This window comes from Polyodon spathula, chromosome 10 (genome assembly GCF_017654505.1).
Source record: "Polyodon spathula isolate WHYD16114869_AA chromosome 10, ASM1765450v1, whole genome shotgun sequence".
NCBI classification, from domain to species: domain Eukaryota; kingdom Metazoa; phylum Chordata; class Actinopteri; order Acipenseriformes; family Polyodontidae; genus Polyodon; species Polyodon spathula.
This window is the reverse complement of record NC_054543.1, coordinates 42,710,255-42,734,464: the sequence shown is the minus strand read 5'-3', so window position 1 is coordinate 42,734,464 and position 24,210 is coordinate 42,710,255. Positions and strand designations below refer to the sequence as shown.

The 24,210-nt window shown below is 36.2% G+C and overlaps 3 protein-coding genes across 6 annotated transcripts in view; 2 read left to right on the top strand and 1 right to left on the bottom strand.

The window, feature by feature from the left end:
• LOC121322346 (transmembrane protein 163-like) overlaps positions 1-2,617 on the bottom strand; it is a 31,809-nt gene extending 29,192 nt beyond the window's left edge. The window contains exon 1 of the mRNA XM_041262186.1: positions 1,980-2,617. Within this exon, the coding sequence (XP_041118120.1) occupies positions 1,980-2,181 (202 nt within the window). The 5' untranslated portion in view covers positions 2,182-2,617. The remainder of the gene's footprint in view (positions 1-1,979) is intronic.
• A 2,574-nt stretch (positions 2,618-5,191) lies between these two features.
• acmsd (aminocarboxymuconate semialdehyde decarboxylase) lies at positions 5,192-11,921 on the top strand. The gene is made up of 10 exons (XM_041260580.1): positions 5,192-5,312; positions 7,077-7,121; positions 7,610-7,706; positions 8,641-8,690; positions 9,058-9,294; positions 9,571-9,664; positions 10,072-10,167; positions 10,637-10,809; positions 10,998-11,096; positions 11,496-11,921. Exons 1-10 carry the CDS (start codon positions 5,256-5,258, stop codon positions 11,556-11,558), a joined length of 1,011 nt encoding a protein of 336 aa, XP_041116514.1. The 5' UTR covers positions 5,192-5,255; the 3' UTR covers positions 11,559-11,921.
• Positions 11,922-13,477: 1,556 nt separating this feature from the next.
• LOC121322343 (cyclin-T2-like) overlaps positions 13,478-24,210 on the top strand; it is a 13,276-nt gene continuing 2,543 nt past the window's right edge. Inside the window, exons 1-8 of one of the 4 annotated variants that reach the window (XM_041262184.1) lie at positions 13,490-13,689; positions 14,544-14,625; positions 15,177-15,305; positions 15,653-15,713; positions 16,438-16,500; positions 18,613-18,658; positions 23,635-23,798; positions 24,068-24,138. In XM_041262184.1, coding sequence (XP_041118118.1) covers positions 13,532-13,689; positions 14,544-14,625; positions 15,177-15,305; positions 15,653-15,713; positions 16,438-16,500; positions 18,613-18,658; positions 23,635-23,798; positions 24,068-24,138 — 774 coding nt within the window. In that variant the 5' untranslated portion in view covers positions 13,490-13,531. Of the gene's footprint in view, positions 13,690-14,543; positions 14,626-15,176; positions 15,306-15,652; positions 15,714-16,437; positions 16,501-18,612; positions 18,981-19,891; positions 19,917-23,634; positions 23,799-24,067; positions 24,139-24,210 lie in introns of those variants that run through there. The other 3 variants (XM_041262183.1, XR_005951028.1, XR_005951027.1) reach the window with 3 other exon arrangements.

Here is a 24,210-nt window from a genome sequence, read left to right as displayed (position 1 = left end):
TCTCTTGATGAAATATACCGTAATAAAATGATAATCTTGTTAGACTTTATAAAAATAAAAAAATTAAAAACTTATATTGTTGCTAGTGTTAATAAGATATTAAAGAGTTTGAATGCATTTTAAAGCCTTGATTATCTTTTAAGATTTTAACCTAGTTTTTCATATAAGAATGGTATAAATGTGGATTTTAATAGCTTCTCAATGTGGGGCTTAATACATCAAAACAGTGGGATTTTAATTCAAGGGAAGTAAGGAAATATCCTCAGATTTCCTTTGACTTTGTCCAATAATAAGTAGCAGGCATAAATGTACAGTTGGTACTGTGTAGATTCGTCTCCTGTAGGGGGTAATGTATCCTTATTTGGATATACAACATCAACTCACTAGTTTTTCTCCACAAGGCTTGCTAACAAAGAGATATGAACATGCAAGCCCATCAAATCCCTGTAGACTTGTCTATGTGTATCTCTCAGCAATGAATAACTAGGTAATAATGCAGGTGCACAGTATGTCTTTAATTTCTGCTTTGCTAGATAACCCAACATAAAAACAGTTATAGTGGTCCCAGTGTTTCCAACTGTATGAGACTACACTTTTTATTGCTTCAGGGGCTGTTAATATACAATTAAGAAGCAAAGTAGATTAAATATAATATAATGTAATATTATATGTTTATTGTATTCATTGACAGCGTACATCTGAGAAATGGCTAGTTAAAGGTTAGGGCAATAGCAAGTAAACCAAAGGCAATCCCATTGTGAAGAAGTGATCCTGATATCCCTCCCTTCCCTTCCACTGAGTATCCTTCTACCATCTTTGAAACATCTCTAAAGTCTGTCCCTATCTTTCCCTCCCGGAAATGCGGAGATACGTTGTCATGTGTCTCCTCTCGACTCGACTACTGCAACTCTCTATATGGTGGTCTCCTTAAACCGACTTCAGCTAGTTTAGAATGTTTAGAATGTCCCTTACTAAAAAACATTATAACTTCACCCCTACCCACCGACCCATTTAAGAATAAAAACGGGTCCGTGTGAATTTTAGGTTTCTCATGAAACATTTTAACATTCGGCAAGCCATCAGAAAACATATTGCAGGGTGTTTTAGTGCGAGAAGCGGACGGTTCGCGCCCATCCTCCGCCTGTGGATTGTCTCTACCAGTGTGATGCGCCTGCCTGCGTTAACCGAGATCATTACAGTGTTTTTAGCAACCAGAGCTGCTAACAAAAGGATGTCAAATAATATGATTATAACAACATACGACATCAAAGAGGCGACTCTGCGCAGCGCTCACATTCATGTTCAGAATCCACCTGAATATTCAATTTATTCTGCGGAGAGGTTAAAAACCTTGCACAGCCTTTGATGGAGAGTGGGGGGAACTGGCTACAGAAAGCTCTTATTACAGGAAGGAACTGTCCTTGATATATTTTCCTCTTATGTACCTTGTTAAGTGATTCTCAATTCAATTGATCTTAGCCTTCAACGTGTTAGCATTTTTTTCTTCGTATTGGTGCCAAAGCTTTCTGACTGTTCCGATTCAGGGTCAAATATTTAAAAACAAAAGGTATATCAAATATAAAATTGCAGACTTTGTTAACACTTTTTAAAGGCATATTCCAGAAATCGTTACATGAGTGATCAAGATGTTAATTGGTCTTCTTTTCACAGTCTGTCTAACCCGAATGTTTCCTGTGCAATACAGCAGGCTGCATCTCTCCATACTGTAGTGCTCCTTATCAACAAGGGATCTTTCAAATGCATTAGCTGAGAAGTGATCTAATTGGTAAACAGTTTGAGCCTTAAATAATACATCCCACTTTGGTCCTAATAATAAATAATGTAAACCACTTTTCAGGCGTCATAAATATCATGTCAAATTGCCACCGACTTAAGTCTCAATCACAGCCATTTCTAGTTATTTAAACTATAGATTTTCTTTTTTTAAAATTGTATTTAATCTGTTTAAAGTAACATACCTCTGTTTTCAACTTCATCGCTGAATTGGACGCTTTCGCTGATTTTCATCTCTTGGTCCCGGTCCATGGTGAAAGGATCCTCCCGGCTCCCTCTTTTGGGTAGGTGCTGGTTTGTGGGTGCACACTGGCCGTTTGGCGCTGCGGGGTCCACGATAGTGAGATTCGGAGCCCTGGACAGGTCGGGAGCTGATGAATCAGTCATCGTGGTGAGTTTAAGTTAAAATAAAATAACTAAAACAATGTAGCACCAAAGCGAGATGTGTAATCATCCAGCTGGTGGTGGAGCTAGACAGAGAGAATGAACACACACCACAGAGCAAACAAGCAAAGAGATAGCGATCAACGCAATCTTCACTGCATCAGCATCAGACCCTCGTCTCTAACATACACTTGCTAACTAGAAACGAAGGACTGCAACTGCAGCAGGCAGACTCTAATTAAAAAAAAAAAAACGTGGTTCTTAACAAGACCTCTGCAACGGTGCTGTCCCGAATTGAGGACATAATCCAGCAAGCAAGTCACTGATATTTAGACTTCGGCTGTAGTCACGGTGGCAGCTCCGATTCTGAGAGCGAAACACCAGTGCAAGACAAGGTGATCAGGCAGGCAGCTAGCATGTGGACGACTTACAGACACGCTTATATCAGTGTTTAAATAATGCATATTAATACACAGTTTCACAAGACATACCGATCCGCGTCATGCACTAATGCAATGTGCATGGCTTAAATAAAGCGATTTCTTGTTATTATTTTTTTCATTGTTTTAAGAGACTCGTTATCGCTGTCTACAGCTGTTTTGCATTCAGTTTAAATCATCGTTGATCTACCTGGCCTTTGCTTTATTTAGCTGCTTTGTGTGATGGTCTAGAACACATTTTTTATTTGGTTTCTAAATAGCACAATTTGTGCAGCCTATGAACACCATTATTTGGAGTCATTTGAATTATGGGGTTCTAGAATCCCCTAGGCTATTGAAACCCCACACGAACGGCTGTTTTTAAGATATGATTCTTTAAGACAGTAACGGTTCTAGTGAAATAATTAAGAATTAAGAATTGTTTTTTACGGTAAGTGGGCTTTGACAACATTTAGATACCGCATAAAGCATTTAACTTCAAATTATGTATTCCAAGCAACAAACAGACACACTTTTAGGCAAACGTATTAAACGGGGTTATGCATATGTATCTGCCTGCAGGCCTTTTATTCTGGACGTTTTCCCTATAAAGAATAAAAGTGACAGTTCAACTGGGGGTCATCAGGGGTCATCCATTTGCTTTGCTGTAATTTAGCGTCGCATACCAAGGCATCTGCCTCACTGCCATACAGGGTTTTCTTTAAAACAATGTATTAAAAAAAAAATGCATTGTTTGTTCATTTATTTTAATATTTATATAAAATATTACATTGCAATATGTATTATTAGATCACAGAGAGACAGGTATTCATCAAAAAAAAAAAAAAAAAAAAAAAACGTCGCACCTCTTCATGTGTGAAACCCAAGCGAGAAACGAAGTGAGTTATGAATAACTATTGCATTTAAAATGCATTAGAAATATGTGCAGTTATTGTTCTTAAACAATCTGGTCACACAACATTAACTTGTGGTTTATTTAACTAACAACAGTCTAGAAAAGCTTCATACACAAAAATAACAAACACTATTAACATTAAACATTCACAAAACAATATGACACGGTGCATAAGTAAGACCGTTTTAGACCAGTAGAAAACTACCGGTCTCTTGTTATTATGGTCCCATTGGATGTTGGAACAGTATTGCGGACAAATGTTCGCTACAATGGTAAATATAATTATCACCAGCAGAGGGTGCTGTAGTCCTACACGAATTTACCAGTTGGCGTAATATCTTTTCATTTATAACTTACATGCTTTTAGCTGTTGCTTTGTAATGCCATTGCTTATCTCGAACGCTGTTGAGTCAATCTTGTGACTGCCTGTGACCAGCTGGAGGCATAAGTCAAGAACATTCATTGTTTGTATCGTCAACTTTGAAAGAAATTCAAGTAAAAGAGAACTGATGGTTGTGATAGCGTGAAATAGATCAGTTATTTACAAGTAACATAGAGTCTGTAGGGGAAGCCTCTGCGGTCTCCCCTGAGAACTCTGGGGACTGATGCCCTGGGCTTGCCATAGATGAGACAGCTGTTGCCTAGCAATTAAATAATCTTAGTAATACAATGTTTTAAGTACAGTGCCTGTTTATGTGAATAGTATGAACTGTGTTTATAGCCAGGATCTGGGGCCATAACGTGATCAAGTTACTCATACAGAAACAAATATCTGTGAATTGGTATAGTGGTGTTTGTTGTTCTGTGGTATACCATGGTAAAACCATAGCAACGTGTAGTAAAGCCGTGTAAAAGTATAGTGGGAGAATAGCAGAGTACTGACAAGCACGAGAAATCACAGAGAAGTGTGGTACAAAACAATCAACCATGTTAAAGCACATTGCATACACAGTATTAGCACAAGCAAAGCCCAGGGACTGCAAAATTGTGCAGTGGTCATTTAGTTCTGCTGAACAGCACATATAATCAATGCTGGATCGGGGACACCAGCTTGTCTTCAGTCCATTTCCTGTGACAAGTTTGTGTGTACCTGTGTAAAACCAGTTGTAAAGGTGAACTTAATGACTATTTAATACTTTTACATTTAATACAATACAATCCGACATTCAGTCCATATAACTCACACCAGAAAAATACTTCTAGGGTGCTGCCAACGCTGGTCCTCACTGTTTGGAAGCCTTGGTCCCTACCACTCTAACATCACGTATTTCACCGATGTTGTAGCATGCTTTTCAGTGGCTGTTGGCTGCTGAACCCAACACGGATCCATTGAATTCAGCTACGATGGAAAGTATGTCACCGAACAACACTACAGTAGTCGTTTTGCCAGCGTACTATGTGCCATAATAATTAGTAAAATAGCATTGAATGTATCACTTGTAGCTAAACGCATTGCATTGTTCTGTAGCCATATTGTGTATGCAGTATTTAATCATTAAACATATATTCCTGCACATCAGCATCTATAATAGTTAGATAACAGTCTTTAAGTTGATGAGTGATTTACTGAGCTTGTTTTTTTTTTTTTCCACGAATTTTCATTGGTAGTGCAAGAAGGCGTGTTGACCTAGGTGGGCTGGTTCTGAGCGCTGCTTACACTTCAGAAAAGCACATTTATAGTTGCAGACATTAAGTACAGTCTTCTGGTGAAGTGTTTAGACACTGAAAATATCTATTTGAATATGAAGATTGATATCCATAATCATATTTTACCAAAGGAATGGCCCGATCTTAAACAGGTACTTTAATTTAAAGTTTGCCGATTGTTTCAATTATTTTCTAATTACCGTTTATTATTATTATTATTATTATTATTATTATTATTATTATTATTATTATTATTATTATTATCAGCTTATCAGCTGTATTCTCATAATCGGTGTGTGTGTTTTCGCATGATGTTCATTTTTGTAGTAGCTTTTTATAATTTAGCAGTAAAGTACAAACAGTGGGGCGGTGTGCCTGCAAATGATCAAGCATAGGCAAAACAGAAAACACGGTATCAGCAGAAAACATAGTCAATGTTTTTTTTTTTTTTTTTTTTTTTCCTGCCACTTTGTTGAATTGCATTGAAAAATGTTTAAGTATATTGCAGGTACACATTGTAAACACACGCATTTAGAACCAGATAATTATGACACCATACCCTTACAAAAAATGACCATGAAATTACCATACAAATTGGACAGTGCTATGGTATGTACCTCCACGTTAAGGCTATACCATCTGATGGGATTACTAATATTATCCAATTAACTTGCTGGACTGTAATGTCAAAAACATATAATTACCTATTGCATAGAATGGTTCAATGGGACATAAAGACATCATTCCACCAATAAATAAACAAACAAACAAAAACATATGGAAATGCATTCTCAGTCTTATGTGGTAATAGGTTTCATATGTAGGATAATGAAATAGTACATATTCTTAAAATACAACCATTTTTCTGGTATCTCTCATTGTGTAACATATTTAAATATTATACGTGGTTTACATAAAACGGTTAATCCGAAACAAGCGTTTTTAACTTTCCGCAAAGTTCAGGATTTACTAGCTATAAATACAGTATATAAAGCCGCCTTTCTATTTACTATGATTGCTGTAACGGTCCAGACTTGTAAAGAAAAAAAGCCCATATCGGTTTCTTCTCAAAACCAATTTCACTCGATGAAGAGCAGCTAGATAAGACATTGCACATGTGTGTAATTCATTATACAATAATATACCGACATTGTACTTAATTAAAGTATAAACTGTGCATTAAAAAAAACTGTGCGGCTTTCACTGCAATGTATATTCATTTATAAGACTTAATTCAACGATTTTATCTTCTGTATAAACGAAGGTGACCTTAATGTACAGTATGTCGAAACAATTTTTATCAGGGGAAATGTATGAATCGACCGCTGAGGTAATGATTAATAAAGTAATTCTAAGGCATGGGTAGTGGTAAGCCAGGGTTGGAGTTTCAGTGAGTATTTGTGAACAGTGTTGTTGCCAAGTCTCACGAGAAAGAAACAAAAAACGTCACTGCCTTTCAAAAGAAGTCCCAAATAGCAACCTATTTGAGAGTATGGGTGTTTATGCAAATCCCAACCCGCGACTTTCAAATTTCAACAAACTCAATCCCGTTTATTATAAACCGATTTAGCAACTGTGATTGTGAACAGGTTTCGGCCGATTGTCACGGTCTCAAATACAAGCCTATTGTCATCTCCGTGGTTTTAATGAGCTGAAGAGGGTTTACAGTAACTGCAACGTTGTTTAGTTAAATAGCTCTGTCTTGTATTTGTTGTATAATAAATCAACCTATTTACAAAACTATCAAAGAGCAATGTGAGGCGAAACGTTCACCTCTCTATTGCTTCATGACATTGTCAATCTTCAGCGTCATTGTTGTCATACCGGGACACGTTTAAGTTTTGTTATTGTAAATTATTATTATTATTATTATTATTATTATTATTATTATTATTATTATTATTATTATTCCACAGAGATATGGCTATCAAGGATGGGTCCAACTACATCACAATTGCAAAGTAAGTAGATGATATGAAATATAGATTCAATATTATATTATTATATGTTCCTGGTGTAATGCTGTTTGGGTAGCTACTACTGTCAAGTTCTTTACTGCTCAGATCTCTTCTGAGAAATGGGTTAAACTCAGGATTTAAAAATTCTGCAATTTGTTTCCAGCTTCTTTGCCTTTTATCTTTAGCAAAGGTGTCAGAGGTGGCCTGTCTCACAATCTTCCTGGAGCAGCTACATTATGTAACTGTGGAAGTATTACATTCGGCACTGTATGAAGAGGACTACAGAGACATCCACACTATATCCCAATCCTACCAGAGCAAGCGCTGCATTGTGCCCAGTAGATATCTTGTACAGTATCAGGTTTATGCATTGAAATGTAGTGGTATCAAGCAGATTCGTCCTAACATTACATTGGGTTTGCACAGCTGCATCTCGTAGCCACGAGATTTGTGTCATTCTTCACTAAGAGCTTGTGTTTGTTTTTATTGAGGGTGAAGCCATTATGATGAAGGATGATAAGGTTTTCCGTGTGATACAAGATACCTGCTGGGATCCAGAGGTGCGCATTCGAGACATGGACAGATCAGGTACAGGGACAATGCCTGAGCGCTAGAATATTTCAAATGAAGTCCCAGCAAACTGTGAAGGGCTCCTGGCTTTCATCAAACCCAAGAGTTCTGGATCTGATTGGGTCTGGGTGTAATACATTTCATTCCAGTTGAGTTCTCAGTTACTTAATTAGACCTTTTAACTCGACCAGGATTTGGAAGCCCTGCACTACACAACTACATTCGGCAGACTTTGAAAAAACGTTTTTGTGAATAGGGCCCGATGTTTCCTTACCCTAACACATCCCTCAATTCCATTTAAATCATATATTTTTTTAGGCCAGATTTGGCTAAATATTGGTAAAACATTACAAATATATTTTTTAAAACACAAATAAAGGCATTTGATTATAACATAGGGTATATTACATTGCATAATTATACTGCATGTGTTAGATTGATCTCCATTGGTAAAATGAACTAAACAAAAAGCATTGTTTATGCATTTGCAATCTTACCATTGACATGACTTGTAAACTCGTGTCATAGATTGATACTTTTGAACTCCTGTAAAGGTTTAAAGCTCTTACTTAAGAGGTGACTGGAAAAAAGGGTATTTTGAGTTACATAAATCCTGCAATTACAATGTGCTATTGCACCCTTAGTTCACTAGAGGGCATTTTAGCACTAGCGGTGATGGAAAACATTTTTGTATTGTAGGTCATACCAAGAACAAATCCAAAGTAGTGTAACATACAATAACATTGCATGTATTTATAGAAGATTAAACAGCAACTGTTTAAAATTAGACAGATGTATGACTTGGAACCGAGAAGCAAAGACAATGGAAAGAAAAGACTGGAAAAAACAAGGAAAACATAACATTGAAATATCCCTCATCTAATCATTTTAATATAGCTGCAGTCTTCTATTGTGTGTAATGTGCAGTGATTTTTTCTTGATTTTATGTCAGGAGTGACGGTGCAGGCTCTTTCCACTGTCCCTGTGATGTTCAGTTACTGGGTAAGGTTGTTAAATATAGCATTTCATTATACATCTGTTAACTAGAGCGGTTTAACATTTTTATCAAGGGTTTACACAAAAAGTGGTTGTTTTGTGGCTAAATTGAAAGAACACTCATTTCATTAGATGCCACTGTCAATTGTCACTACAAACCTAGTAATTTCTAGGTTTTACAGAAAACAATGTGTGTGAAAAATAATTTCATAAATGAATTCCTTATTATTATTTATAACATAGTCCGAATGTTCTGTGCATTCCTCCCTTACAATGTAAATTGCCCATACTGAAAACATTTTGAAATCACCTTTGTGTTTTCTAAAATGAAAACCATTGAATTGTTTGACATGAGATTTTGTTCTTTCACCAGGCAAAAGCCCAGGACACGCTGGATTTGTGCCACATTTTGAACAATGACCTGGCAGCCACAGTGCGAAAACACCCCAAAAGATTTGTGGGCTTTGGCACCTTGCCAATGCAGGCGCCGGACTTAGCAGTGCAGGAAATGCATCGCTGCGTGAAAGAACTTGGGTTTCCTGGTGTGCAGATAGGTTCTCATATCAACGACTGGGATTTGAATACACCAGAGTTGTACCCATTTTATGCTGTAAGCAGTTGTATCTGTCCTAGAATTATAGTGGAATTCTAAAAAGTAGATTACTGTGTTCTGGAATAACTTCTTTAAACCAATGTTCATGTTACTCTCCATTAGGGGATGTAAAAAATAAACCTAAAAGTAAAGCCACGGTGATCTACTTTTTTGTGATACTGTACTAATAGGTTGGATTTTTAACTCAGGTGGTGTAACAGCTTTATTTTCTGAGCAAGACAAATAAAATAAAGACAAACGCTTTGTGCATCAAAATACTCTTTCTTTCGACAGGCCGCTGAAGAGCTGAAGTGTTCTTTGTTTGTTCATCCATGGGACATGCAGACTGATGGAAGAATGTCCAAATACTGGCTTCCCTGGCTGGTAGGTTAGTAAAACTGTACTTGTAATGAATATGAAATTTAGTATGCAAAGGCTTGACTACTGGCATGCTAATGACTTTGGTCTAAAACCACACAATATTCCAGTGGGACATAGAGTATTGCATGGTCAGATTTAAAATCTGAATGAACCTGCAGGTTTTTCTTTTGTTATTAAGTAAAAACAAACACAAAAAATAAATTAATGTTGTTCCCTTTTGATGCTCTCCAGATTTGCTTGGTTCTTACCTTAACTAAAAAACTGGATGTGCTGAGTAAATGATTGCATCATTATCAATGTCAAGCAGGAAGATGATAAAATAAAATAAAAACAGGTACCCACTGTTATATTTTATGATGCTGTGCAGTTAAATTATCTATCATAATGGTCTTGTCATTATTTTCTCTCATTCAGGAATGCCTGCAGAAACCACAACAGCCATATGCTCAATGATCTTTGGGGGAGTGCTGGAAAAATTCCCCAAGCTTAAAGTGTGTTTTGCTCATGGAGGTAGAATACTTCTATAACGGTGATGTATACAAATATATAATATTAACATGTACATCTCAAATACAAGCAACACCCCTCTGAAACTATTTTCACATACGTAAGTCCACTGGTATCATCTTCTTAGAACATGCCTTGTGCATTCGTCAGCAGTTACAGGACAACATATGTGAAAAACATGTTACCTTTACCGTGGTCCATATTGTCCGTAGCGCAGTATACTCATGGGAGCGTGATCTGGATACCCTGCGATCCTTAGAAGAGATTTTTTTTCTCCTGACAAGCAATCCTGTGTAAATGTTGAGAAATGTGTTGCTCAGGTGATTATTTTTTTTTTAAAGATTCTGTTTGCAATACAGACAACATGGGACATAGCAAAGGTAACGCAATGTGTTTCTTGTAAACTTTGTTGGTTGTGGTTTAAGTTGCATGCTTGCACAAGATAATTCTATTATTTTCTTGTAATGTCCAGGCGGCTCATTCCCTTTTACCATCGGGAGAATTGAACACGGATTTCAAGTCCGTCCAGATTTGTGCGCTGTGGATAATAAGACCAGCCCCAAGAAATACCTTGGCTCTTTTTACACTGACTCCCTTGTCCATGATCCACACGCTTTGAAGCTCCTTGTGGATGTGATTGGGGAGGTAAGGTGTTATTTTTGTTGCTAAGAATAGCTACAATGCCCGATTTATGCGAACATAAAATGTCCATACATTAATCATAATAATACTAATGCAACACATGCACACATCAAAAACAATATACTGCTATAATGGCTTTAATATGTGAAGCTGCTGTCTAAAGTAACGATCCTCTTGTTCTGTGGCTTTAGGGTAATGTGCTGTTGGGGTCAGACTATCCATTTCCACTCGGTGAACAGGAGCCAGGATCACTGATAGACTCGATGAAAGAATTTGACAGTGCTCTTAAGGTACCCCATATCAAAACCATACTCAAGACCGTATACAAAAATAAATAAGATGTTAATGTCATGCTAATGATTCTCTACCACACACGACAGGATGTTGAAAAGATGCCTAGCCTCACTGCAAAAGTCAACATTTTAAAACTAGTTTAAATGTTTATTTCATCTCTCCAGTTCAAGAAGGCTCTGTGATAAATATTATGACAGCGTAGTTTTGGTGCAGGATTTTGTGTTGTAATGACTTACTTGATTGCTATTACATGCTACTATCGTAATAATTTCAGCAACTTCTAATAACTTAAATCAAGGGGGAAATCCAGTCCTCTGGGTTTAGATGCATGTTTATTGAGCCCACTGGAAGTTTTTTTTTCATGGTGATGGTTGTTTGTTATTATTCTTTTACAGAATAAGATTTTAGCCAGCAATGCTCTGGAGTTTTTGGGACTGAACAGAAAACAGTTTGAATGACTGAAGAAACCTGATCTGTGGGTTTAAAAGAACTACATGATCACAAACTCAATGTTTGACTGAATATAACCCCTGAATTTATGGTAAAGCGAATTCTTTATAATGTGAAAAGGATAGAAATTGCAGTATTATCTGAATTATATTGTTTTAATTTAAGCTGCAGAGAATAGTTACATCTTACTTTTTTTCTATACAGTATATGCTGTATTTTATTTATTGAAGAATGAAAATACTTAATATTAATGTTTAATAGATTTATGTGCATAGTAATTATTAAGGTACCTTTAAAAGCTATTTTACAAAAAGTCTTAAGGGGGGCTTGCTATTTTCTTCCCTGGATAAATAAAGTTAATTTGTATAATGTATTCATGTGATCTTATTTAAAAAAAAAAAAAAAAAAAAACACACACAACAAAAAAACAAAACAAAAAAAATACAGCACCATTTTTAAAGAGTATTTAAAGAAATGAATGAAACCGATTAATTGGACACACAAATGAAGCCTTACTTGAGGTTTTAGTCATGATAACAAATTCAGCACAAGACTTGAACAGAAAATAAAAATCCAATTCTAGAGACAAAGTTGGTCCATGCAGAAGTATCGACTGCCTGCTGTACATATCTAGAGACAAATCCTATCTAAACATTTCACACCCCCAAGGCCAGACTGGTGTTAGTAAGTGTTACTGAATTTTATACTGGCACCAAAAGAGTGAATTCACAACCCTGAAAAGAAACTACAGAGTGAGAATGCCCTGTTGTCATATGAGCCCTGCAGCAATGATGCTACTACCTGGGATTAAGAAAATTATTTGATTTAAAAAAAAAAAAAAAAAAAAAAACCTTTGCAACATCCAATTGACCTCATATGAATATGTGACAAAGAAGGAATGACTTCAGTAAATGTTAAACAGACAGTAAAAGAACATCTCAGTTAGCTATTCACACCTTTGAATATAGTGGCTCGCCAGACTTCAGCCTAACCCTTTTTCACTAGCATTCATTAACAGGTGATTCTGGGTGGCTTACTTAGGATGACATAGACACCTTCACCAAATGAAACAAAAGATTCTGTCCTCCAGACTTGAAACCCAGACGGATGATTACAGCCCATTCAAGTAAGAACAATATATCAGACTGAGCTCTGATTGGACGGACTGTAATACAATGTAATGTACTTGCAGACATATTAAAAAAAAAAAAAAACATCCACTCGGGAAAGGCAGCACAGTGTGCCAATTCTCAAAATCCATTTATCCTGGAGGCCAGGGCTTGAATCCTACTTGATCACAAGTGAAATAAAATTGAGTGGACTCAGCTCTAGTGAACATTAGTCAATATCACAAAACATTCAGCTGCCATGAAGAATTATTTCCCAAAAGACTTGGTATTGTTCAGTGTCACATTGAAGACAGTCTCAGATGTTAAAGGGCACCGAGGCCTTTCAATAAAAAATAACTTCTGTTACATGGAAAGTCAGCATATGTAGGCCAAATTTTCATATGTTACAACACAAGAAAATGCAGTTATGCAGCGTTTTAACCACAAATTCAAAATAATCACAAAACAGTCACATACATTATTGTATTAACACAAGACTTGCTAAACGGACTTATGCCGATACTGTAATTCAAAGCTGGTATTAATTAATTGATTAATTAATGTATTCATTTTTATAAACTTGAAGGATTAAAGTATTTAATACAATGGTAGTTATTACCGGCAGGATAAAATATATATGCACTAGCTTCTTTGTTTTAGTACACAGGCAACAGTGTTAATTGTTTCTCTGTGTACTGATAATGCAATATATTACAATCTGTTACAAACTCCACTAGTTGTTCAGGACAGCGTTATTGTGCGCAAGAGACCAGGGAACCTCTGGTGGCTGTGACGCAAGTTCCGTGTTGTCTAGCGTAGGCGCTGCGTACTTGCGTGCCCGTTCCTCGATCCATGTTGAGTGCTGGAGCGCGATGGCGGCGTGCCGGGGATCCTCATCGAGATGGTTCTTTACCCGGGAGCAGCTCGAAACCACGCCGTCCCGTCGCAGTGGAGTCGAGCCGGACAAAGAGCTTTCGTACCGACAACAGGCGGCTAACCTTATCCAAGATATGGGCCAGAGACTCAACGTGTATCCTTGCTTACAGATTAAATGTGTCGGGAGTCGTAGAAGAAAGAAGGGCCTGCTATGGCTGGCATGATTCCTCAGTAGGCCCCTCTTATTCTTTTTCAGTTTTGGTTGGTAATTTTAAACGTGTTTTTCTTTATTTATTAAGAAATAAAAAATAAAATAAAAAAACCGCACATCTATTTGTTTATTTTTTTTTAGCCTGTTAAAGTTAAGCTGTTCTTTGCTTGATCTATCATTGACGCAAAAGCGTTGAACTATTTAAAACGCAGTGTACTGGGGCGGGGGTAGTGGTTGGAAATCTGAACAGGCCTGAGCTTTGCAGTGGTGGTCTTTTTTTTCGTGCTACGTTTTGGTCAAAACAGATGTTTATGTTTTTCAAATCATAAAATAGGTCGATTTTAGGGTCGGAAATAAGACTTACATTCTCGCTGGCGGCACTGTAAAATAAAAAATACCACCGCTCGGTCTGATCTCTGTTGTAGGGTGGGGGCTGTGCTGCAGTATGTTGAGCAGGTTTCATTTTCAGTAACTATGATTGTACCGTTATCCTAGCAGCGGTGTTGCGTTGTTTGGTTTCAAAAAGACAGAAGTCGTGTTCAAAATATAAATCGCAATAACCACCGTCACGGAGGGTTGTTTGTCTTGGTGACGTTACACTTTTTAGTGGGTTAGCTAAGAAAGACCCAAGTCCCGGGTTAATCAAAACCAAAATATGTCAATAGTCGTGGCTGACAATAGCGACCTTTTTGTTGGCCAAATGTTTGACAACATCAATGATCAAGTACAAAATCAACAGGGCTTGTTTTAAATTGTACCTTGACATTTCTGTTATTTCCTTTAACCATTATTTTCAGATCTCAATTAACAATAAACACTGCAATTGTTTACATGCACAGGTTTTATATGTACCATTCGTTCACCAAGTTTCACAGAAACGTAAGTATATCAGTTTTCTGAAATTATTGTAATTGTGTGCACTACAGGACTGTGTGTGTGTGTGTAGTTGGGTTGTTGAATAAGGGAGGGTATTCCATTCCAAAAAAAAAAAAACCCTAACAATATACATTTTCTAGATTAACCTTAATTAGAATTTCCATAATATGGTGTTATCATATTTAATAAGCCAGGGATAATTCAACAAGTATTTGTTTGCAAGTACAAAACAAGTACCAGCCAAGTTCACACTAAAGTCAGTCTATTCAGTAGCAACATTTATTTATTAATATAGTAGGAAAGCAGATTATTCAAACTTGATTGATTTCGCCTTGCACAAAAAAGGCTTAAGTCTGCCTTGTGATTTGCAAATGCTTCCCCTTGATTCAAAATATTTCTGAATGAAATAATTGCTAGGCAGGAAAGAATGCTTTTATATGTTTGTTTAACTTTCTGCTTTAGTTTGAAGTACAGTTGTAATCGCACATTTAATTTCCATGCATAGCTATAAGAGAATCAAATCTGTAAAGATGCTTTGAATTTTTTTATTGCAGATTATTTCTCCAACAACGTTATTCTTGGCTGCAAAGGTTGAGGAGCAACCGCGGAAACTTGAACATGTCATCAAAGTAGCGCATGCCTGCCTAAATCCTCAAGAGCCACAGCTAGATACAAAGAGTAATGTAAGTTTCAGGGTTTTTTTTTTTTAATCCATTTTGTTGGTTATTTTTGTGTTTGCCATGTGCTCTTCTAAAACAAGAAGGATCAAAGGAATATTCATGGAATGAAAATATGGTTTTGATTTTTGTACGTTCTCACTTGCTACAATATAAATGACTTGGGGTGGTCCTTCACCCTCTCCCTTGGAAATGATGCTGGTAGCTGTAAATGGAGTCGGTCACACCAAAAAAGAGACTATACAAATGTCGACAAAAATGTACATTTCCAGGGTCAAAGTTGAAAGAATGGAGTGTGGAAACCCGTTATGACTAGGTTAGTAATGATTTGTCTGTTAAACTTGTTTGTCTAGGCATACCTCCAGCAAGCTCAAGAGCTGGTGATACTTGAAACCATAGTGCTCCAGACATTAGGTAAGTAAAGGCTATCCATTGAAACTGGCAGATATGGTAACATACTCCCCACAGCAGCAGCTTCAAAGCTGTATTTTTTTCATTTACAGTTACAGCACTTGTTCAGATTTAAAGTAATGATGTGGGTACATGGAAGTTAACTTTATTTTGGTGTTACATTTTTGTGTGATTAACTAATCTAATACCACATCCATATGTTTTGTGTTCAGAATGCTCTTACAGTCCATTGAAAGGAAAAGTTGTATTGGTGTTTGGTCATTTGTTTATTTTTTATTTCAAGATTGTATCGCTAAGTGTACACAAGATTGTATCGCTAAGTGTACACAAGCGTCTGGGAATTGGCTACACACCCTAACCTTTTTTGAATTCACATTTGCGGTATAACACACCCTGACCCTATAACGAAATCCACTGAACGTAGTGTTTGGATTATAAATTACATTAACGGTAAATAGAACAACACATTACAATTACATGTGTCTGAGATGTAACCTGTACAATTTACGGTAATGCCAGTGCCAGTGCCCCCCCCCCCCCCCCTAAAGCCAGTGCCCCCCCCCCCCCCCCCCCCCCCCCCCCCCACGTTCCCCGCAAGAAGGTTCTCTTTATTTCATATCATCTAGACGGGATCACTGTACCACTTCAAGAGTATGCAACACCTTGAAGTCAATAAAATGTTACTGTTTCATCATTTGGTTTAAGTGTTGCATTATTTGTTTTACAGGTTTTGAAATAACAATTGAGCATCCACACACAGATGTTGTGAAATGTTCCCAGCTAGTGAGAGGTAATTGCTTGATTAACATTGTTTTTTTTTTTTGTTAAACATATTTATTTTTAGAATGACTTGAGCCTAGTTGTATAATGTTTATAGCATTTTTATAAACTTAGAGTTCATGTATGTACCGATACTTCTTACTGCTTACTTTCTGGTTTTAACAACGAGAAACGTCCCTCGTCTCCCTCAATCAGTTTTGTAAAACCTGTATCTCATACTGAACTTTTTGTTTGTTTTTTTCACGTATGCTGTATTGTTGGTAGTCTTTGTTTGCCAACTTCATACGTTAGATATGGCAGAATGCTGAATTTTACTGGAACTGGAGCAGTGGTGTAAAACTTTTTGCTGTGTAAACCAGATTTCAGACCTAGTACCTTTTCAGATATTTTATGTTGTTCATCAAGATGAGTCCTATGTGTGTGAAATATATATATATATATATATATATATATATATATATATATATATATATATATATATATATATATATATATATATTTAAAAGCCATTTTGCGGTTTTGGCTTGAACAATTCTGCTTGAACAATTCTGCAAAACACGAAATTGTCGAACACTTTAGATGACTTTGATATTTTATTATTATAATTAAATGGTGTTTACATTAAGGAGGGGTTGATAATGGATCAATCTCCTTTCTGTTAACACGAAAACTAGCATTTTAAACAGTCATGGTGAAGTTCAATTTAATTATCCTTTTTATGGCTCATGGCTTCTGAAACTTTCAAAAATGTATTTTAATGTAATTTAATATTTTACTTGCTGCACATAGCATATTGAAAATAACACAGTGCATTTGTAAACATTTTTAAATCAAAACTTTTTTTTTTTTTAAATCTCGGTAATTTGCATGTATTATCTTGGTTTGGGAGGAAATCTTGGCAAGATTCTTCAATTTAAATGCAGTGCTCCCTCTTTATAGGGTTTGATCATATACAGATAGTTAAGTTAGGCCATGTTGACAGTACATTATATTATGTACAATACATTACTCCATTAATTCAGTGTTTTTAATATCAGTGTTTTGACTGTCAAGTCAGACCGTGAAATGGTGAGGGAACATCAAGTCAGTTCGCATGATGAGGCTTATCTAGCCGACCGAGAGTGTTGAATTTTGGTACCAGTGCAGAACAATCAATGTGGGACACATTGATGCAATAGAAAAGGCACCTGATAAATATATAGATTTGTGTTTTGATTTTATTCAGCATTCCTGAGATGTTCACAGTTGTAGATAATCATATGATATGGGTTTCAACAGTTTTTTTTTTATTGCATCTTTGTGTTCTCCACAGCTTGTTCTTTGCCAGTAGCAAATAAGAAAGAGCACTCAAACAGTAAGGCACATATGCCAGCCCTGTATGTCTATCTTTGAGTAGCACATTCTTATCTTCTATTGAATATAGCTCAAATTATTACCCTTATTTAGTTGTGTGTTTTTGGTTGTCTGCAGAGATACAATATCAGTTTAATGTGTGGATGTATGGGTGATGACAAAGGTGTAGAAGTGTGTAGATTTCACTATCCTGGAGAATTGTTACCCAAATCTTAATTTTTGCCTATAACAAACATTTCAGTTTGATTGCTGCAAATTCAGTGGGAACCTCTTGTATTTTGCAGTATTTACGTTAAGTGTTTATGTTTTTAGAAAGTATCACTAGTGTCAGGTACGCAGTTGATATTCTAATAGTGGTAAAAATGAGGCGCCAATAGCAAAAATGAAGGCATGTTATTGTCTGTCTGTAAACTATTTTAATTATTGTAATTAAATAGCATTTACATTAAGGAGGAGTTGAAAATGAATGATTTGTTAACAAGAAAACTAGTTTAACTTTTAAACAGTCAATGTGAAGTTAAATTTAAGTCCTTTTTCTGTCTCATGCCTTCTCAAACTTTCAAAAATGTGTGTAATTTAATGTCACCTGCTGCACATAACTTACTGAAAATAACACACTGCTTCGTAAACATATTTTTAAATCAAAATATTTTTATTTATTTTTAAATCTCAGTGATTTGCACATATGATCATGCTTTGCTTTTTAAAGGAATATTCCAGTACTTGCCTGTCTAACTGTTTTTCTGTTCTCTTTTTTTTAAAATTGCAGCGAGCAAGGATTTGGCACAGACTTCCTATTTCATGGCTACCAACAGGTTGTTATCCTGAACCTCTTTGTTGCACTGTAATAGCACACTATAGCTTCCTGTACTGCAGGGTCCCCTACCTGTGCCTTCTGCCCTTCTTGCGACAGGGGACTGGGTCACCGTGTCTGGTGATACCTACCTGTTTGCAGTGCGGTGTATTGTACAAGGGTCATTCTGGGCACTGAGGGGTTAAATGCACAATGAGAAGTGTAGTGGTGCTTTCAACTCAGGTTTACTCTGTTCAGAGTGCATATGTCTAAACATTGGTAGCCTGAGTAGCAGCTAAAGATTACAAAGATCTAAACTTAACCTAGAAATCTCGGTCATCCTGGTAAGTACAAAGACCTTTTTTTAGTTTATATACCTTTTACTGAATTTTATTTATTGAACTTTCTAACATTGTGTGTTGTTTTTTTATTTGTATTTTCATAAACTAAAGTCACATTTTTAGTATATACTTTGACAATTAAATTTAATATAATGGATTTCACAGCAGCACCTTGTATGATGTTCAAGTGAGTCCATCATGTTAATCCCTTAAGGACCAGTTATTTATGACTTCTTTATTCCTCAATCAATGGATGATAAGAATGTATGTCAAGTTTACTGCTTTAGGAGTCATATTAAAGCTGCATCCACACTGGACGAGAGTGATGCGAGCGAAGTCGCTGAATGTCAATCCACACCAGACACGACTTGGAAACGATCCAAAAGAGTGGAAATAAATACATGACCCCACCCATGCATTCCTATTGGACACACTAGAGATGGGCTGTCCCATTACAAAACAGGTCTTGTTTTGATAAAAGGTTACCACCCTGACCTTCAGCAACTCAGTTGTAAAATAAAGGTTGGACTTGTAAAATATAGATTAGTTATTGAGCATCCCTATATATCCAGCAGTTGTATTGTTGTTATATTAGTAGTAATTGTACAGTTGTACTCGGAAGTTGTTTTTTTTTTCCCTTCATGGTACCAGTAGTAGTAGTCAGATATAAAGCCCGGTACATCTCCAGCTGTCAGCAGACAGCTGGACAATAGTAGTATAGTTAAACTGATATTTTCAACAGGTATTTTATTGTTATACACTTATATATACAACTTACTGCAATTACAATTGTTGCTTTGCACATTCCTTCATTGATCCTTTTTATTAACTTCAGGTATTTTAAAGTGCAACATTGTTATTATTGTTATTATTATTACGTTGTTCGACATACATAATCACTATCTTTATTATAGGAGGCTGTGTGGTCCAGTGGTTAAAGAAACAGGCTTGTAACCAGGAGGTACCCGGTTCAAATCCCAGCTCAGCTACCTACTCATTGTGTGACCCCGAGCAAGTCACTTAACCTCCTTGTGCGCCGTCTTTCGGGTGAGACGTTCTTGTAAGTGACATAGCGTTTTGTGATGGTGGTCCACTGTGAAAGGTGCTATATAAAGATTATTATTATTCGTGTTATGCGCAAGTCACCACTTACCTTGTATTACTACCAGTTCCATTCTGCAAATTTATTTTTCTACTTTATCGTAAACGCTATTGAAGACTGTGACGTATCTGATCATTGGTGACTGTTTGAGTCGTCTCTGACTTAATTTACTTATGAATAATTATACACAGAATAAGGTTGTGTGCCATGGCAGGACGCAAGACTTTAGTTTTTCCTTTTAAAACAGTGAATAGATATGGCTCCTAATCAAACTGTGAGCTTGGTAATGTTGGGATGTGTCACAGAATACAATTGTTTTGCTAGCTTTGTTTTACAATATATGGAATAGTATTTATTAGTATAAAAATTGTATAGTATTAATATTTTTGCTTGATTATCTTTATGCGTATATAAAGACATTCTTCTTGTCACAGATTTGCCACAGAACAATTTAGTGAACAAAACATAAGAAAACAAACCCCAAAAAAGCCATAGCTTAAAATTAGGTCACATGTTCAAGTTGTGTGAATGCGGGACCTTTCATTTTTAAAAGCCAGCAAAAGTGCACATTTATCATTGAAATGCTGGATATGTAGCATGCATGCATGTATGTTCCAGATTTTTTTTTATTATTAATGAACCTATTTTTATTATGCACAATTGGAAAGAAGATGTCTCGGTGCTGCTAAATGCACCACCTGCAAGCCATGGCTACTGGCACTACTTAAAATGATTAACATGTTTTCAGGCGTGACATGTTTCAAGGGTGTTAACCTTGCTTCAGATTGGTCAGTTTTATTCCAGTCACCCTATGGATAAAAAAATAAATGGAAACAGGTTCTACTGTAGCGACGCAAAATGTTCTCAAAGTGACGTTGCTCGCTTCGCTCGCTGCTGGTGTGGATACTCCCATTTCGCTGCAGTGACTTCTAAATTATTTTCTCACATCCAGTGTAGATGCAGCTTTAGGGGTAAATCTAGGTCAAGATTCCTAAGTTAAATGCAGTGATCCCTCATCATTACGGTATTTGATCATTTACAAATAGATAATTCAGTTAGGCCATGTTGACAGTACATAGTACTGTATTATGTACAATACATTACTCCACTATTTCAGTGTTTTTAATATCAATATTTTGACGTGCAAGTCAGACTATGAAATGGTGAGGGGGCACTCTAGTGTTTTGTGATAGAAATGTTAGTTGTATATACATGGATGGCATAAAGGCATTTCGCAGGGGAGGCTTCTTTAGCTGACCTAGAGTTTTGAATTTTGGTACCGGTACAGAACAATCAATGTGGGACATATTGATGCAATAGAAAAGTGACATGATAAATACATAAAGATCTGTGTTTTGATTTCATTCAGCATCCCTGAGATGTTCTCACTCGTAAATCATATGTTATGGGCTTCAGCAGGTTTTTTTATTTTTTTTTATTGCATCTTTGTGTTCTTCATGGCTTGTTCTTTGCCAGTAGCAAATAAGAAAGAGCACTCAGTCAGCACAGAATGCATGGCTATATACATACTTCCAGCTGCTTTGTGCCAGCCCTGTATGTCTATCTTCGAGTAGCACATTCTTATCTTCTATTGAATATAGCTCAAATTGTTACCCTTTAGTTGTGTGTTTTTGCATGTTTATCTGCATTGATACAATATCAGTTTAATGGGTGATGACAGGAGTATAGAAGTGTTTGCAGATTTCACTGTCCTGGAGAATTATTACCCAAGTCTTAATTTTTGCCCATAACAAACATTTCACTTTGATTGCTGCAAATTCAGTGGGAACCTCCTGCTTTTTGCAGTATTTGCATGAAGTGCTCATGTTTTAGAAATCATGTCAAATATACAGTTGCTATTATAATATAGTGGTAAAATATGAGGAGCCAATAGCAAAGTTAAAGAATGTTATTGTCTGTTTGTAAAAGATCCTGCCTGTTAATTGTGCTTTTCAATTCTATTAAAACAAAATGAATATTATGTGATTTTTACATTTAATGACCTCTGCAAATATTTTAAATAATGTTAAGGTCCTTAAAGGGTTAAATTGTCCTCATTTCAGAAACTGGAAGTAGTTTAGGCCAGACCTAAAAAATATATTGTTCCTTGGACTTTTGGAGCCAAGTTTCAAGAAGCGACAAGCAATTTTTTAAATTTATTTTTTGGTAAACTTCTCATGCCAAACTTGTTTGTGTGCTTGCCTTTCTACCCAGAACACAACATTTAAACCCCTGCAATACACTTTAATCAAATGTATAGGTGTACATGCCTTTTTACCCAAAACACAACATTTAAACCCCTGCAATACACATATTAATCAAATGTGTAGGATTCATATCTTAAAAATTAACCAAAATTGGAATAGGATATAGGAGTAAGGTGTGTGTGTGTGTGTGTGTTTTTTTTTTTCTTTTTGGTACAGTCTACAAGTGTTCAAAAGAACAAGTGTGCAAGTCTTGGACCACTTTGTTCTATTTTTATGTTTATTGCTGTAAAAGTATTACTTTTCTAGAAATCAAAGAAAGGGGAAAAGGTTCTTGGCTTACTATTACTGGCTGTGTTGAACCAGGTATCTGAAAGGGGAGCACAATGAAGTGTCAGTGAGATTTTGACGGTGCTATCCTAGCATAAACTATAGTCAACACAGATGAAAATCTTTTGGAATGCCCTGATTCTCCACTTTCATCATTTGAAAAAAAAAAGTGACCAATTATGTTTTGGGGGCGGCAATTCTGATGAACTATTTATTTATTAGGTCTGGCCTTATGAGGTTTTTTACACACACATATATATATATATATATGTGTGTGTGTGTATTCTATAAATGTGGATCCTTTCAAAGAAATATAAGTTACTGTTAAAAAAAAAAAAAAAAAAAATGGACATTGATTTGCACGCCAATTTATATTTTTAAAAAGGCACCACTGTGATCCCACAGTAGTAGCGTGACAGAACTCACAGTCTTAGATCTGCAGTCAATCTAGGACATTGTTGGTGAACAAAATGTCTAGAAGAAATGATGGTTGATGTTTTCAACAAGTCATTATTTGCAATGGCATGTTTAACCAGAAACCGCGGTGCAGGAGTTACTAAATGAGAGGCCTGTTAGGGGGTTATCCTCTGATAACCTTGACTACATTGATGTAGAAATTAACTGCTGTGCCATTTGCCACCTTTTAAACCTTTTATTTTTATATATATATAGTATGGTGGTACCAATTCAATGTCCAGTGTATACCCATCTGGAGATCTAATTTAGGACACACGGTTACCATCTACATACTGGCAAAATGCATCATCCAGAATTTAGGATTATGCTGCAGCCTCAATAAACATGGATGGTTATCAAAGGTCCTGGATCAGTCGCTTGTTGGATATAGAATTTTTTTTTTTTTCATTTCAAAGTGAATGTCATCTTCTCAATGCAATTGTTCTTACACTAGTTTTATAATAGTTAACCTTGCTGTTGTATGCAAATTACTGGTATGTTTTTTTTCATTTGTTAATGGTTTCTGTCATTTGTGTTCTTGTCCCTCTCTGCTTTTCCAATGCAGTCTGCACCTCACTACATTCTGTCTTCAGTACAAGCCCACGGTGATAGCATGTGTGTGCATTCATTTGGCTTGCAAATGGTCCAATTGGGAGATTCCTGTATCCACAGATGCAAAGCATTGGTGGGAATATGTAGATCCATCTGTTACTCTGGAACTACTTGATGGTACGCTCTTGTGTGGATTTTGTTCACTTTTATTCTCTGAACTATGATATATAGGCAGAGAGACAGTGGATCTATAAAGAAAGGCAAGCTTGTTTAGAAAGCACAGGTTTTAAAATGCTGGCCATTTTCATCAGTAATTGTAATATCTGAGAATCTGATAAAAGATTGTTGATGCAGTATTTCAGATTTCTGTCAGTGATGACTTTAAATTTGTGGTTATCTATGAACCAGGTCCTGTGCTAAAGTTTTTGTTTTTTTCTTTTTTATAGAGTTAACACATGAGTTTCTACAGATACTGGAGAAAACACCCAGCAGATTGAAAAGAATTCGAAACTGGAGGGTAAGACTGGCAGAACATTTACTGCCCTGCTGTTGGTTAGCAAGATTGTTGAAGTGATGTGAAAATATTCTT